Below are 16,619 nucleotides of genomic sequence, written 5' to 3'. Positions count from 1 at the left end.
TTAGCCTGAAACAGACTTGTATTTCGATCCCCCTCTCGAAGCCAATCGATCCTAGATCATTGCTTTTCCATAATCTCGTCTCTGCTCAGCAGTTCAGAGATACTCGCCACGATCTGGCGCTATCTCCTCGACGGACCCGAATGGAGGGAGTCCCTGCGTACCTGTTCAAGTTCCTTGCGCAGCGCCACAAGAGTTTTGCGCACCGACCCAAAGATATCATTCTCCCACTGCTGCAGAGAGCACTGCACTCGCCCAAGTTGGGCTCTCACTTGACCCAGCGAACCTGCATCTCGAGTAGTATTCCATGTATTTCAAATAACATCCATATAGGATGGATCCCTTCGCCACATGTTCTCATACCGGAATTGCTTAGTCCTTCGTCTAGCTCGCTGGTTTCTATTGTTGCATTCCACCACCCGACAACAATGATCAGACTCCGCCGTTTGCACATGCCAGACCTTTATTTCATTGTACAGGTCCAGAAAAGGTGCATTGGCAAAGCCTCTATCAAGCCTGACTTTTATATTACGGTCTCCATGTTGCCTGTTATCCCATGTGTACGGGAGGCCAATAAATCCCAAGTCCATAAAGCCGCAGGAGCTCACCGCCTCCCGAAATCCATCCATCTGGCGTTCTGGCCTCACCAGGCCACCTAGCTGCTCATGTGCTTCAAGAATTTCATTAAAATCCCCTGCGCACAGCCAAGGCAGGTCGCAGCAGTCTTTCAAAAATTTTAGACAGTCCCAACTCTTGAATCTGAGCTCCTTTCTTGGTTCACCACAGAACCCTGTAAAGCGCCACTTCTCTTGTTGGGAGACCGGGTCCAGAATCACCACATCCATGTGGAGCTTATCATAGCTCCCAAGCTTGACCCCAACCTCCCTTGTCCAGAAAAGTGCTAAGCCTCCTCCTCTCCCATAGCTGCCCACTCCCATACCATTAGGGAAACCAAGGGCCCGCTTCAACCAATCCACATTATCAGAGAACACACGAGTTTCCGACAAGAAGACCACCACCGGGCGATGTAGCTCACACAAGCTACGGATCTCACGAACTGCCTCGGGTTGCCCAACACCCCGGCAGTTCAAGCAACGTATTTTCATTGATCCCTGCGAGCACACAAATGGACCCTGATGTTCTGACGGAAACAGAGTGGTTCAAACAAAACATTGAACACCAAGAGGGCAACCAAAGAGCCTGCAAATCACTCCCTGAAAAACTACACGGCAAGCACGAAGGGCGCGCGCGCCGGAGAGCCGAGCAGGCCGAGCCCCGCACGGACGCTTGGGAGGTTGGGGGGCATTATGATACTCAACCTAAGAGCCTATGGTGCGTCTGTTGAGAAGCCAATAAGATTGATCTTTTTCTGGAAGGATCGGAGAAAACTTCATTAGCAAGGATTCTACGCAAGGAAAATTAGAATCCATGTATCTTAGTATTTCTTTTTATTTAGATATTTCTTCTTTAGCAAGTTTGGTGTGCCATAACCATCTAGATCATCTAGGATATAAATATGTACCCATGTCCATTGTGGAAAGGTATATCACCTCTTGCTCAAACAAACAAATCTACCTTTTACGCATTTATTACCTTTCGGCTTCACGCCATTTGCCCTAGGAATAGGAGTAATGTAGATTCCTGATGAGTTTTTCAGCAAGCTGGGCTGCATCGTCTTGATCTCCAGTTTACCGTGGTCTTCATCTACCAGGTGTTCTAGGCTTTAACCATCGAAAACTATCGTTTCCTCTAGATTCATCTATAAGTTACCGGGTGTACTAGACTTTAATTACTGGCACATCGCTGTAATTTCGTCGAGTTTGCCTACCAGTTATCGATTCCTATCATATCTCGTAAGGCTGCATCAACTTGATCTCTTGCTAGATGTGGTAGAATCACAGTTATCTTGCCCTGATTAAGATTGCATTGGCTGATATTTCTTTAATCTATCGTCTTGCTATCTGATTTGCTTTAATTAGCTTTTATACTGTTGAAATAGATGATGGATTATTTAATGGCATGTTGCATCTTAATCTTGGTTATCTTTCAAGTGCTGTTGGAATCGAGTCCTACTGTGAATAGATCTATTGGCTGGTGAAGTTTGGATTAACCTCTTGCTGTTAATGTTTCTAGATTGCAACTTCCGGGCGCATCGTTATGGTTTCATCTAGAAATACTGATGGTCATGTTAGTGGAAGTTTCATTGGTTTATGGTCCTATTCATGGTGGAGCAAGGGCTCAACGGTGTCCCGTCTTGTATCGGCTTTTTAGCCGATAGCTTTTATGCTTCATCGATCGTGTGGATTCGGCTTGTCAGTTGAATGGTAAAACTGACTGGCACGCCCACGCATGCCGCGCGCGCCAATTTGTGTTCTATACGACGGAGTAAAGCAGATCTCCTAGGCCCTTGTGTTGATCAACACGGGAATCCATCATCATCAGAAATTTGTGTCAACAGACACAGTTGCCAAGACTGATAACTAGGTAAATTTGTCAGCTGAGTTTCATGGGATTGAAACTCATCTCCCATCCCATGAAACTCCCTCATTCTCTCTCCTTATCATATCAGCAAAATTGATGATATGATATAGAATTTAGGGTTAATTGTATTCGTGCTATTATAATTTTCCAAGTTCTCCGATCTGCCGCTACAATTCATCTATTCCAAATGATGCCATTAAAATTCTTATCTTCTTTGAGGTGTGCCATTTTATATGTATTTGATGCTCTTGGACTCACCCGCAGACCAACGTATTCCTATATCGCCTGAAATGCCCCTCCTACAACCGGACTAATGTGTGGGCCCGACCTGTCATCTCATTCCTCCTTCCTTTCTTCCCCAACCCATCCTCACGGACTCGCTGCGCCATCGCCGGGGCCGCGAGCTCCTACGCTGCGCTCCTAGGTAGCACGGCGGCAGGTTCGGCGCCGCCCTAGCCCCTCCTCCATGGGAGGCGCTGCCGCAACAAGGGGGAGGGGCGAGGCCAGCGCCGAGCCCACCGCCGTGCTACCCAGGAGCGCGGTGCAGGAGCTCGTAGCGAAGGCGATGGTGCAACGAGTCGACCAGGATGGGTTGGGGAAGAAAGGAAGGGGAAGGAGGAAGGAGATGACAGGTCGAGCCCACAATTAATCAGGTTGTAGGAGGGGCATTTCAGGAGATACGAAAATATGGTGGTCTGCGGTGGGTCCAAGAGCATCAAATACGTATAAAATGGCATGCCTCAAAGAAGATATAAACTGTAATGGCATCATTCGGAAATCGGAATAGATGAATTGTAATAGCATATTAGAGAACTTGAAAAATTTATAATGGCACGAATCCAATTAACTCTAGAATTTAATGCCATGAAACTCTTCATGAAACCCATTAAGACTGGTCTAATTGAACTAGATGTTGTTCGATCTAGTCCGCAATGTGTGTTAGATGTTTTTTTTCGCAAGGTTATTTATTTTCCAACATAGAAATAGTGGGTGACCCAGCCTGGCATGAGAAGCCTGAAAACCTTGGCCCGACAACTCTTCGTAACTGGGCTTAGGCATATTTTTGGACCTAAAAAGTTCTTGGGCTTTTCACCAGCTTGGCACAACTCTGCCCCGTCCTGACTTTTGCTAAATCTACTCATAATCTGAGGATCAATGGTGGTCACCTTTAAATGATAGTGATTGACAATGTTGTGTTGGATTAATGTATCTCTTGGCTCGTGATATGCAGGTGTAGGATGCGACGTGGTGGTCGACGGTTAGTGGTGAAGGGCGAGCTCCAGCTTGGGTGTGATGAACCACATGCGGTGATAAAGGGCAAGCAAGAGGTTTGGCGCCGATGCATCATGCTGTGGTGAAGGATAAGTGGAGGCTTGGTGCCGAGGGACCTGAGGAGTCGGGACGAAGTCATTGGCAATCCACATGGTGCATGATCAGAGCAAGAGTACATGAAGTGCGAGATGGTGATGAAGACGGCGTCGGCCAAGTTAAGGAGGTCGGCGATGGCAAGCTCGAGTAGGCTGCCTGTGCGGCGGGAGCGCGAAAGACTTGAAGGCGTCAAAGCTTGCGCGGAGGTCTGACACACGTCGACATCGGAGATGGCAGGTTTGCCGGTTTGGACCTCAAAACCGGCGGCGCGTCCGGTACGGCTGGATGGCGATGATGGAGGGCACATGGCGCCATCGCGAAGCTTGTGTTGAGGTGAAGCAGAGTCGTGAAGGGGGCGTGTTCGTCTGGTGATCCGTGAAAAAGTTGGACGATTTTACCCCTGTATGGTATTTGGGTTGTATGCTTAATGGAAGGGCGTTTTGGTAATTTCCCAGACGCCTATATATAGGGAGTGGGCTGGTTTAGGAGGCTATCTCTCTTTTTGAGGTCATTTCATTTGTGTGAGAGAAGTGGCTTTTGTTTGATCTTTTTTGCCATCCATGCTTTGATTAGGCTAGAGGTGGCATGTAATCGGATCTCATGAAGCAATCCAAAGATCAATCTCATGTTCATCTTGTCATCACGAGTATTTTTTTCTTTTTCGCTATCTTTGGGTGATTTTCGGATGATTTTTTGTTGGTCTCTTTTGGTCGCAAATTGAGGCAGATTTTTTGAGGGGTTTTGTTGCTAGGATCATTGTGAACAATTTTAGTTCAATTCCCTGTCAAATCTCTCTCGAATCAGCTTGGATTTTGAGTTTTCCATAAATTTGTGTTTTTGCTAGGGCGCTTGGTTTTTCTATCGATTCGTGATGGTTACTTGATCTTTACGGATCTGTTACGTCTAGTAACCACGCATCTATAGCTGAAATTTCATCTCGATTCATTGAGTTTTGAGTGAGTGTTTTGCGTTTGAAATTTCGGAGTTCATTTTGTTTTCCCCCTTCTCTCTTTTTTTTATAAGAACCCCCCCCCCCCTCTCTCTTTTGTTCTTGTGGTGCAGGAACAAGCAAAGCTTTGTGTGGAGAGTGCTCGGCGCGCGGCGGCACGCGGCTTGGGATGCACGGCTGTGGCACACGGCGGCGGCGCTCGAGCGAGCGCACGCGTCTGGCTCGTGCTGCCTGGGCACGTGGCTCAGGAGCTACTGATCCAGCAGGGGATTTTATATATCTTATGGAAGATGGTTAAGCAACTCATCTATAAAATCCACTAAGACCCAGCTAATGGTCCATTCAACATTTCACCGGTAAAAAAATGTTGAACCAATATTACACCTTCTTCTCCAGCGCCGGTGGCTGGCAGCAGTGGCGGCAGAGCGGGTGGCGGCGCGCAGCGGCGGCGGTGCAGTACGCGAGGCGGGCGGGGCACGCACGAGGTCGGTTGGGAGAGAGAGAAAGTTAGGGTTTGGAGTGGATTCAAGGGTTGTGGTTGTTTTGCAAGAATCTTAAACAGCGGAAGGTGGGGAAGAAAAATTCTTCCGGAAGATGTATAGAATTCCGGGCTCCAGCAAGCCTGCAAAAGCGGCCCAGGAGGGGCACTGCCAGCCCACCTACGGGCAAGCAGACCGGGTGTGTACGTGGCCCAGCTCGCGGGGCCAGGCGGCAGGCCGGTGCGCCTAGCTCGGGGCAGGCCTTACTCGCACGCTGAGGGACAGCTACAGCAGGCCGGGCTCGGTGCACCAGCCCACTCGCAAGAAGGCAGCTGTACACAAGGCTCAGCAACAGTACAGTGAGCTTTTGTCATCTATCCTGCTCACCTGTTTAGGCCAAGTTAATTAGCATTTGTTCTTACTAATCATTATCAGTTGCATGCTTAGTTGAGTTATTTTAATTAGTTATTTTTGCTATTCTTTACATGCTTAATTAAGAGAACTCTTTTGTTCTGACTTGTTCCAATCTTTTGGTGAGACTCTTGATCGGTCTTTTAGACAAACTTTGCTTCCGCTTGGTTTTGAGATGTGCTAATCATTGTTAAACATCGCATGCTTAGTTAATTGAAGCTTTTGTGGTAGATTTGGCTCAAGTTGTTTGTTTCTCGATTGCTTCCTCTTTGTGTTGTTTTTCCGGCATTTTGGTGAATTCTTGCTTCGGCGTTTTGGTAAATCGTCGCTTCCGCTTTGCGTAGAGCTTTTTTCTAACCGTTTCTAGGGTGAGTTCATCATGAGTTGGCTTGTATCACCTTATCAATTAGAAGAAAGGCGTGTTGGATTGACTTCGGGACATAGGCTTTGTTCTCGTCAAGAAGAATTTTTTAAAGACTCATTCACCCCTGGTCGCCGTCCCGATCCTTCATAATCAAACTATGAAGAATGATTCCACTCGAAAAAAAAACTATGGAGAATGAGATCAACATCCAAAGGCCAAAATGCCAGTCTTTTCCAATTGATCTCCACGTGGAAACCGTGATGCGCTCTATGCAAACCAGAGAAGCTCATGTATGGCAAGAGGATGGTGGAAACTTTAGTACCACTGCCTCCATTATGTTTTGATAGCTATATTTCATCTTGACACAATGATTAAGAAAAAAAATCTTACTTATTATATGATAAATGCAACACAGACTTTTTTGTTGGTCCTCTAATATTTTAACTAGGAACTCCTCGTTAGTAGTGCTATTTATTGCCACAGCTCATGATAATAGTAAATATATTTATTATTTATGAATATTTGATTTTTTAAAATATAACTATCAAAAGAGAATGGAGGGAGTATAAGAGAGAGGATGACCAATTCAAACACGTATGTTGTCTCCACTCCATCAAGTCATGTCTATGTTGAGAGAAAGGAAAACACGACTTGCGCATGCACGTTCAACTTGCAGTGATGCGATTTCTTTTTTTGCAGCCGCATATATATGGAAAACTAATTGGTTTAGATAGAGATTGTGTGGTTCCTATATGTGGGACTTATTGGCTAGCAGTGGGTTTCTTTTGCAGCATTATTTTTATCGAATACTTCTTCCATTTTAAATTATTAGTTGTTTTGATTATTTTAGATGCATAATTTTTGCTATGCATTTAGATATATATTATGTTTAGGTGTATAGTAAAATTAATGTATTTAAAAAAACCAAAATGACGAATAATTTGGGACAGAGGGAGTAGTTACAGGTCCGAGAGATATAGAAGTCTAATCAGTTTAAATTCTAACCGTTACACGAGTTTACAGTTTTCCTCATATATGCGATTTATTATAACGTCCCGCCTCTCCGAGGCCAGACCCGCTTACATCTGGCATCTTTTGTAGAACATAGACTGCCCTCGCAGACCAACACAAGTCTTTTTTGCACACTTTATCCTCACTCATGCGCACCCGAAAAAAACTTTCCGGTCGATCACCCATCCCCAAATTACTCCAGGCCAAGCACATTTAACCTCGGAGTTCTCTCTTAGGGTTGACCGACGAAGACGTGATGATCTCGCTTACAAAATGGATGAACTGCCCCTCAACCCGCACGCGCCCGTGCGCCGACTCTCGCGGTTTCATGGGCGCGTGCAGGTCAGGGGCAAGGGCATGGTGTACGGGCACGTGGCGGGTCAGTGCGCGGGCATCTGGGATGCGTCGTTGGCAATGGACGCACGAACGTGGCCAAGAGAGAACGTTCCTAGCTTGTGGTTGACCGTCGATCTCTAAAGAGGATGAGGATGTGACATCCGGCCCAGGACTTAATACGATTAATAGGATACTCATAACAACAAGTTGCAACTTTTTTTTCGGAAACCGATCTCCAAAGAACTCCGAAATTAAGCGTGCTTGGCCTGGAGAAATTTGGGGATGGGTGACCGACCGGGAAGTTCTTCCTGGGTGCGCAAGAGTGAGAACAAAGTGTGCAGAAAAGACTTGTATTGGTCTGTGAGAGCAGTCTATATCCTATAAAAGCTGCCAGATGTAAGCGGGTCTGGCCTCGGGGAGGCAGGACGTTACATTTATTAGTCGATGCCAGAAACGCACACGTTTGGATTTTGCTTTCTCGTTGCTGCGCCCCTACCGTAGTCCTTCGCGTTCCCGGGATAGAAATGCACAATGCGGCAAATCACCTGCCCAACTCCACGATGGGAGTCTTTTAAATGTATACCATTAAGAAAGTTGGTCTTTATATCCATACCACTAAAAAGTTCGGAGACACCTATGTACCATCGCGTGAACTTTTTTTGACGTGTGTACCATTTTGGACGGATGGACCGCTAACAGAGGGTAACGGGACTGCAGAAAGACCATTATACTCTTGGGTGTCAAAAATTACTTTGCCCTCCATCCCATTCTGTTTTTGCCTCCAGAGGCAGAGTGCACGTCCAAAATTGCTTTGCCCTCTATGCCACTCCACGCAGAAAGGCAATATACTTTGCAATATGGTATTTTTTAAAAAATCTTACACATAAATTACTGTGGTGACAAGTGCGATTCACCTCATCTCAACATGAATTTCAATCTTAATTTTTCACTTTATCGTTCTGACAATCTATCACAACCTTCAGAAGGGCAAAGACATGAGCCAGAGCCAATCACAGGTTCACAGCTGACAAGGGACCCCTAAATGGAGCAGCAGAACACCAATAATAGGATCAAAATTGCAGAGACCGAGCAGGAAGACACAAAAGGGGAGCAGCGAAACTGAAGCCTGAAGGCACTCGGGCCTGAAACCGAATCGTGTGTCACCTCTGGTAATGCATCTGGTCGAGGATGACGACGAGCGGCGGCGGAGGCTGAAGAGCACCCCGTCGACGCGCAGCACAAGCGCGCTGGTGGCCGCGTCCGTGACGGCGAAGTCGCTCCCTGACATGCTCAGCGCCTTGGCCACGGCCAACGACGCCACGTCCGCCGCGCAGAACCGCGCGTCCACCACCCGCGCCTCGGCCGCGCCCCGCCCGCGCCCTGGATGCAGCGCCCTCCACGGGCGGCGGGCTGGAGGCGTGGGCTGGCCTGGCGCGCGCACAAGAGGGCGAGAGAGGGGCAGGGCGGTGACACACGGGCGGCGGGGCGGTGCCAGACGGGTGGCGAGACGGTGAGAGAGAGGGGCGGCGGGGTGGCTCCCTGCTGCTGGGTGCCAGTGGCGGTGGGAGGGTTCGTGGCGGCGGTAGGGTTCGCGGGGAGGAAGGGGGCGGAGTGAGGACAAGGACTCGCGGAGGAGCAGACCTGAAGGGGTAAATGGAATCAAGGGCACAATGGACAATTCCATATGTGGGTACCACCTGTCAGAGCCGAGAATCTGTTAAGTTCTAACAGTAGGTGGACAGAATGGTATACACGTCAAAAAAAAAGTTCGTACGATGGTACACAGGTGTCTCCAAACTTTTTAATGGTATAGATATATGGACCAACTTACTCCCACGATGGATCGAAACCACCCAAGCAACTAAAACCCTATGTGAAGGACAACGGAACCCACATAGTTGTGAGCTAGCCTAGTGACCGTTGTAACAGCCATCGCAATAAGAGGACAATGTCAACAATGCGCGGGAGGATATCCATCTAATAACACCTCCTCCAATAATAGTACCAAGTTAGCTAGCTTATAGGAGTAAAATACAACATTTTGTTTTGGTAAAAGAGAGAGGAAACAGAAGAGCTATCTCACTGGATAAAAGAGATAGTCTCACAGTACACAAGATTATCTGAGGCTGATATGTAAGTCCGTCTATATCTTGAGTTGTGTGCTACGAGCTAAACCATTAAAGAAGCCACCTCTTATTCTATCTCTTAATTGCTATGAGATAGCGGTTGGGTTGGCTCAACTTTTGGAAAAGACATAAGGAGAACACAAACACTAAAAACATCACAAGTTCAACCAAAGGAAGTTTTCGCCTCGTGAATCCCAACATAGGGGTGATCGAGGGCGATAATTCCTCCAAGAAGGGAGTTACTCCCACAACTTAACTGCTGTTGACATTGGCGCATATAGGCCGAGCAAAGCTTTTGCCGACCTAAAATGACACAAAAATTAAAGTGGGTGTGTTTCATTCATATAGTCCTCCAGAAGAGTTAGATTTTTTTTTCCGGAGTCAAGTCCCATAGCTCACCAAAGTGTTTCCTTCACATGAAGTTTTCAACTCCTAACAGTCTCAAAAGTTTTGGTTATTTTCATGAATAGTGAAACCTAAGCACAAAAGTAAGGGCAGATTTTTCTTGAAAAGTCACTTTTAGTTTCTTTCTGGAACAACGTCAGTATACGATAAATTTAAACTGCATCAAATAATCCATCTTACTATTATTAATTGGAGACTTCTTTGAAGCCTCCACGTGAAGTTACGGATCCTAGTGTTGACACCATTTTTTGGCACGTGTCAATGTGATGATAAGCAGGCAGCCGATTGGGAATGGACCGGCGTTGGAGCAAGAAAGGAACAGGAGGCGTATTTGGGCCCGTGGACCAAAAGGAGTGTCACAGCCAATGGAGCTGAGGAAGGGCTGGCGAGATGATGTCAGCAAGTAATCTCATAGAAATTGTCTCATTTGTTTTAGGCAAGTTTGTTTATTTTAGTTCAAGTCAAATCTCGCCGTATCAGCGACGAGGTCTAGGTTTAGGCTATAAATAGCAGACCTCCGGCATTTGTAAATTTTGATCAACTACATCCAACCAAAACTTTTACATTCATCACATCTACCATTCATATAGGCGACTTCACCAAAATCCTAGTTGAAGTAGCTTTTTTTTCCCTTTACGAGTTCTTCTTAGCAGGCACGTTTATCATTTGCTAGTAAGTTCCGAGTCGAGTTGCGCAGATAGGCTAAGGTTTATGGCGCATCGCTTCTTCTTCTGTCTATAATGCTCAAGTTATTGAACACGTTAGATCTTAGGCTTGCGGCGCATCGCTCCTGCTTAGATTTAATTTTTTCACCAATTTATCGATAAAAGTTAATAATCTGTTAGATTAATCCGTTTAGCTTGTTGTTGTTTTTATCATAAGTTATTGGTAATTGTTTAGATCCTGCTAGGTTAATCCGTTTAATCTAGTTTGTTTTAAGTTTTTACCATAATTTATCTAGCTTAGATCTGCTCGCTACCGGCTTCCTACGTGATCACATCACTATAGCCGATTGGATCTAGATCTAAGTGTTGTTCTGGAGCTGCGTTGCTTTAAACCAGCTTGTTCTCTCAGATCAGCTGTCCGATAACCGATTGCTGGCGTCATCGATATCGGCTAGCTAGCCGATAACTCCCAGAATTTAACGTTTATCCTCCTTATCAATTGTAGGTCAAATTAATTGGCATGCCAAGCACACCACACGCACGTCGATTTGGATTCGGTACTTCGGAGCGAAGCAGATCTCCCCAGCCCCAACGTACGTGGAGGGTAGAGATCCGATCTGCAGATTTTTGTGTTAACACCTAGATCACTACAATATATATGGCCTTCTACGACGAATATCTCATGACAACAAACCAAAACGTCATAAGCTCATTCACTTTTATGACGTTTTATAGGAAGCCGTATAGTTTTGTGATGAAAGTTAGATATTCGTCACAAATTACATTTAGAAAACGTCATAAACTATTTCAATATCATATTATGACGGATACTCTTTCATTCTCACGACAATTACCGTGCGTCACAAATTTGTGACAATGTTCAATCGTCATATTTTTTTCAAGAGATTTTTTCAAAATAAAAGGTGTCCACTGCCTACTAGTTTGATGACTATTTGAACATGAAAAAAGTTCTTTTTGCCTCCCTAAACTTTGGGCCAAGTCTGCTTTTCCTCCTTGAACTTTGAAACCGGCTAACCGATCGCACGATCTCTTTGAGCAGGTTTGAGGGCGGTTTTACTATTTTTCTTTTATGTTTATTATAACTGAATTTTTGAAAAATTATATTTGGACTCCACATAAGTAGATATATGCAGTGAGTATATTGAAAACCTTTCTTTCCTGTGCGGCCCAAGCCCATCAAATTTCGGTGGCCCAGCTCAACACAGAAACGCATAACTAACTGATTCTAACCCTATTTCCAATCCACCCACCCATCCGCTCCCGCAGCCGCCGCTAATGCTATCTCTTCGTTCCCTCCCAACTCCTCCCCTCCCTTCCCCTGCGCGGAGCGCCGGCGGCCATGGTGCGTCCAGACGGGCGGCGCGCGGCGCGCGGCGGTGGGCAGCCGGTCGCGGCCAGGCGTAGGAGGCTGGTTGCGGCCAGACGTGCGCGGGCGGACAAGCGGCCAGGTGCAGGCGGGGGATGGCCAGGCGTGGCGGCGGGCGCCCTAGAAGGCGGAGGCTGCCAGGGGCGGGAGCCGGCGACCAGCGGCCGGTGGTCAAGGATTGTTGGGCCACCGTGTCGCTCCGCCGGTGATGCCCTGCGCGTGCATCTCGGTGCCTTCCAGCACCCGAGCCGTGGTCTGCGGGACAGCGGCGGCGGCAGCCTCCCCGCCGAGACCTCCCTGCTGCCGCCGATGCCTCCCCAGCGGCTGCCGATTCGTCTCTCCGGTCCGTGGAGGAGCCGCAGCATAGCCCCATGGCGACAGTGTGTGGCAGGGATGCAAGCCGCCGGCAAGGCGGCAACCACCTACAGGTTGTGGCAGGATGGAGCAGATGCCGACTCCACCAAATCAGGGTCGACTGTAGTTATTTGTCCTAATCAGAAAATGGTATAACACATTCCTTCTTGACCCCGGTTATATGTATCCAATACTTGCTAATACAATGCGTGGATGAAGTATGCTAGTGATTATTTCTGATCTTTTGTTTTCTAAGGAAAAAAACAGTGTGCCATGAGGTTATGCCAGTGATTACTAACATTCTACTATAAATTACAGTTCTTGTGGATGAAGTGTGAGAAACCTTTTTACATGATCTATTTTCCTTTCAAAAGTTAGGGTTCTGTTAGAATAGTAGATAGAATTCACTATGTCCTATTGCAATACGGATGCTTTTCTTAAAGCTAAGGGCCAACTGGTAGCTAATCACATGCCTGCCGTTCTAAAAAATTTGCAGTCTGTACTCAGCATTCACCATTCAAGCATATGGCAATCATGACCTGCATGCATGAGCCGAGATCCAACACATTTTGGCTAGAGTTGCTTGGTTCAGTGTTCAATATTCTAGCATGCTGCGAATGTGTGTGAAGTATAAAATCTTAGTAATTCCAGCTATTGTGACTAGTGCTAGCAGGCTTGATTCTAGTTATAGTTATTACTGTTATTGGAGCCTGTCATGTCCAGGGTTTTTTTCCCAACCGGACACCCCAAACCGGAGCACTCCGGTTCCGGTAAACCGGACCGGTTTGACCGGTTACCGGTAGAAACCGGTCAAATTCAAATTTGAATTCAAAAAACTTAGTTCAACCGGTTAGTACCGGTATACCGACCGGTTAGACCGGTTTACCGGTCGGTTTGACCGGTTTACCGGCCGGTTTGACCGGTTTGAATTCAAATCCAAATTTAAAATCGCATGTGTAACCGGTTTGGACCGGTATACCGGCCGGTTAGACCGGTTTACCGGCCGGTTTGACCGGTTTATCAAGTGGGCCTTAATGGGCCGTCTCAGTTTTTTCCTTTTCTTTTTTGTTTTAACTTTAAATGCCCGAAAAGTATGTTAAACGAACGAATTTTTGAGAAAATTTGACACCATTAGATTCGTTGCACCTTGAAGTATTTTTAGGAATTTTTTGGGAATTTTTCATTTTTTTGAATTCAAATTTGAATTTTGAATTTGGGCCGGTTTGGTACCGGCCCAAACCGGACCGGACCGGTTTGACCAGTAACCGGTCAAACCGGACCGGTTCCCACCGGTAAGGGGAACCCTGGTCATGTCTCAACAGATGAAAAAACTTTGAGCATTACAATAATAGATAGAAAAAGGTGTATCTAATTAACTCGTCTAAGCCTGCATGTGCTATTTCTCATTTTTCCATGAGTAATCAGAGATGTAATCGTGCAACTCAGCATGCATTTTTCTAGAGTCATTAGCTTATAGAAATATAGAAATATAAAGAAAACTCACTATAATTTCATTTATGCAGGATGCACTGTTTTCATTCAACTGAAAGTGCTAGCTCTATATTCTGCAGATTAGCTTGAAGTTTGCTGAAAGTAGAATCATGGATCCAGATCATGTTGTTTTCATGGAAAAATGATTTCTATAAGAAATACCTTGCTTTGCATCTTCTCGACACCCATGGTCATGATCCGTTCTTCCCGATCTTCCTTCTGCAGTTGGAGCATCTCTTTTTGTACCTCCACTTGGGCTTTCTGGATTTGTAGTTGCTCTTCCTGTATAGCGAGTTTGCGTTCAGAGCGAGAAGCGATTTCTTTAGCCTCCTCTTCGCTTGCAGTCTGAACCCATTCTTCATAAGCGCTCCGATCCATGGACATCTTTTGCAGGACTTCAAAGCAAGCTGAAGATGAGGAAGAGGTGCTGTTGCGCGCCTTCTTGGCATTGTCTCTTCCATTTGGCCTATCAATTCGAGGAGGAAGCGTTGGGTCTACATTTTCCTCCACAGGTTGGACAGCCGGCTCCTCATTGCTTGCAGAGGTTGTAGCGAGCCACTCGTTCCACTTCATCTCATTGCGTAATATAAACCAACAATGAATGAACTTGAAAGTGGTACCGACAATTCCCTCATACATCTGGAGAGCGTCTTTCACCTGCACATACAACCATGGACTGAAGTTAAATGGTAGTCCAACTATAATACTAGTAGGCTAAAATAATAAGAGATGTTTTACAGACTGAAGTTAAATGGTAGTCCAACTATAATCTAAAAGGAATATGATTTAGTGTTCTTCAATTACTAATTTCCTTTGTGCTAGTCCAACTATATTCTAAAAGGAATAAGAGATGTTTTACAAACTGAAGTTAAATGATTCAACCCTTCTATACTCCAGACAAGAATTCTATTTTATCTGAGTGTTTCCTTACCTTGTCACCATCGCTCTTGCCACTCTGGTTTTTCCGTTCAATCTCAGAGTAAAACCCACAAAATCTTGAAGTATCCTTTTGGATATCAGCCCACCTATGCTGCAGGGAAGACTGGGACCTGGTACGTTCACTATCTTCTTCGAAGTAAGCTTTTATCCTTCCCCAATAGGATCGGATTGGCTGGTTGGTTCCCACAATAGGATCCTTGCTCACATTAATGTACGCTGAGCATAAGGATTCATCCTCCTTTGTTGAGAAGTTCTTCAAACGTTTGGAAGTTCCTTTCCTGCGTGCTTCGGGGGCGCTAGGTTGAGCTGGCATGGCAGTGTTCATGTTCTCGGACCCCTTTAAATGCATATAAGAAAATAGTCAGTGCTAACACATTAAATAATGTTTTGCCAAAAGAAAAGGGAAACACAATTTCAATGCCATACATCTGGAGGGAGGTTGTTAAGTTGCTGTTCAGTGGGCATGTAGACTTCACCTATGTCGATGCCAGGGGTGTAATTAACCTCACCAATTGGTTGAGAGGAATTACCCATTCCTTGCCACACGTTCTCCATTGATCCCCTGTCATATATGCAATATTCGCTATGGTGAAGACTAGAGCGTAGCCGAGGATAAAAATACCATACTATTGCCATCACTTGAGCACAAATAAAGAGGTTACCATATAAACTTTAACAATTATACATGCATACACAACATAATCAGCACATAGCACATGTCAAAGGTGGATAAAATCAAGTTTTGTCTAACAGGTTCTTCATGTTTTTTATAATTTCTGCTACACAATGGCAATCGTTGGAAGGCAAAGTGTGTCAACCTCTTAATTCAAACCTACATGATAATCTGCCTCTACCAAAACCCAAGATTTCAAAAACAGAGGAGATTCATTTGTGACATAGAAATCAAGAAATCTCGCGAACTCCTTTGACCCTTCTCGACGTAGGCATAGATGTTCTTCCCAGCGCCCAAATCCCTGGATGTACGCGTTCCCCACAAGGTGGAAAATATCACGGCGCCCCCAAATCCCTGCGTGTTCCCCACACGGGTGGAAAATAAACCGGCCTATGCATTTCATCCACCTCCAGATTGAGACCTATACCACCAATCCAGAACATGGGAGATCCAAGAACTCACCTTGTATCAGCTGTAGTCGCTGGAGCCGACGAAGAACTGGCACTCCCGGGTGAAGAGGAGCCTAGGGATTTCGTGCATCGTCCCTGCTTCCGCCTTTCTTGACCTGCTTCTCTGCTTTCCCCCTGCTGTGTGCTCCGAGATCTGGCCTTCAACTCTAGGTCCAGGCTTGTGGTGGTCTTGTGGTGGTCGGGGGAGGCGACCTTCGTGCTCAGGCGGAAGAGTCCGGGGCTGGGAAGGCTCGGGCGGAAGAGTCGCGGGCTGGGGAAGGAAGCAGTTGATTTTCTTGGATGCGGGGATGAGAGAGAATGAATGAAATTGGGGTACGCACCGGACCGATCCATTTTTTGCGCGCTCGCACCCGCAGTCTGCTGGACGCCGCTACAGTTGCCAAGAAAGCGAATTTTCCGCATGCGCATGCTGATAGGGGGCCTGCTGGAAACAGCCTAAGGGCCAACTGGTAGCTAATCACATGCCTGCCGTTCTAAAAAATTTGCAGTCTGTACTCAGCATTCACCATTCAAGCATATGGCAATCATGACCTGCATGCATGAGCCGAGATCCAACACATTTTGGCTAGAGTTGCTTGGTTCAGTGTTCAATATTCTAGCATGCTGCGAATGTGTGTGAAGTATAAAATCTTAGTAATTCCAGCTATTGTGACTAGTGCTAGCAGGCTTGATTCTAGTTATAGTTATTACTGTTATTGGAGCCTGTCATGTCT

At 46.1% G+C, this 16,619-nt stretch overlaps 1 protein-coding gene across 1 annotated transcript; it reads right to left on the bottom strand.

Moving 5' to 3' along the window:
• Nucleotides 1–8,414: 8,414 nt before the first annotated feature.
• LOC120654964 lies at nt 8,415–16,036 on the bottom strand. Its single transcript, XM_039932656.1, has 6 exons — nt 15,899–16,036; nt 15,190–15,325; nt 14,756–15,100; nt 13,987–14,481; nt 8,872–9,037; nt 8,415–8,824 (listed from the first exon to the last, which is right to left on the bottom strand). The coding sequence occupies exons 2-6, from the start codon at nt 15,316–15,318 to the stop codon at nt 8,415–8,417; spliced, it is 1,545 nt and encodes a 514-aa protein (XP_039788590.1). The 5' UTR covers nt 15,319–15,325; nt 15,899–16,036.
• Between the last annotated feature and the right edge of the window lie 583 nt (nt 16,037–16,619).

Source organism: Panicum virgatum, chromosome 1K, assembly GCF_016808335.1.
Source record: "Panicum virgatum strain AP13 chromosome 1K, P.virgatum_v5, whole genome shotgun sequence".
In the NCBI taxonomy this organism is placed as follows: domain Eukaryota; kingdom Viridiplantae; phylum Streptophyta; class Magnoliopsida; order Poales; family Poaceae; genus Panicum; species Panicum virgatum.
Note: the sequence above shows the minus strand (reverse complement) of the source record. Positions and strands in the feature narration are given on the sequence as shown.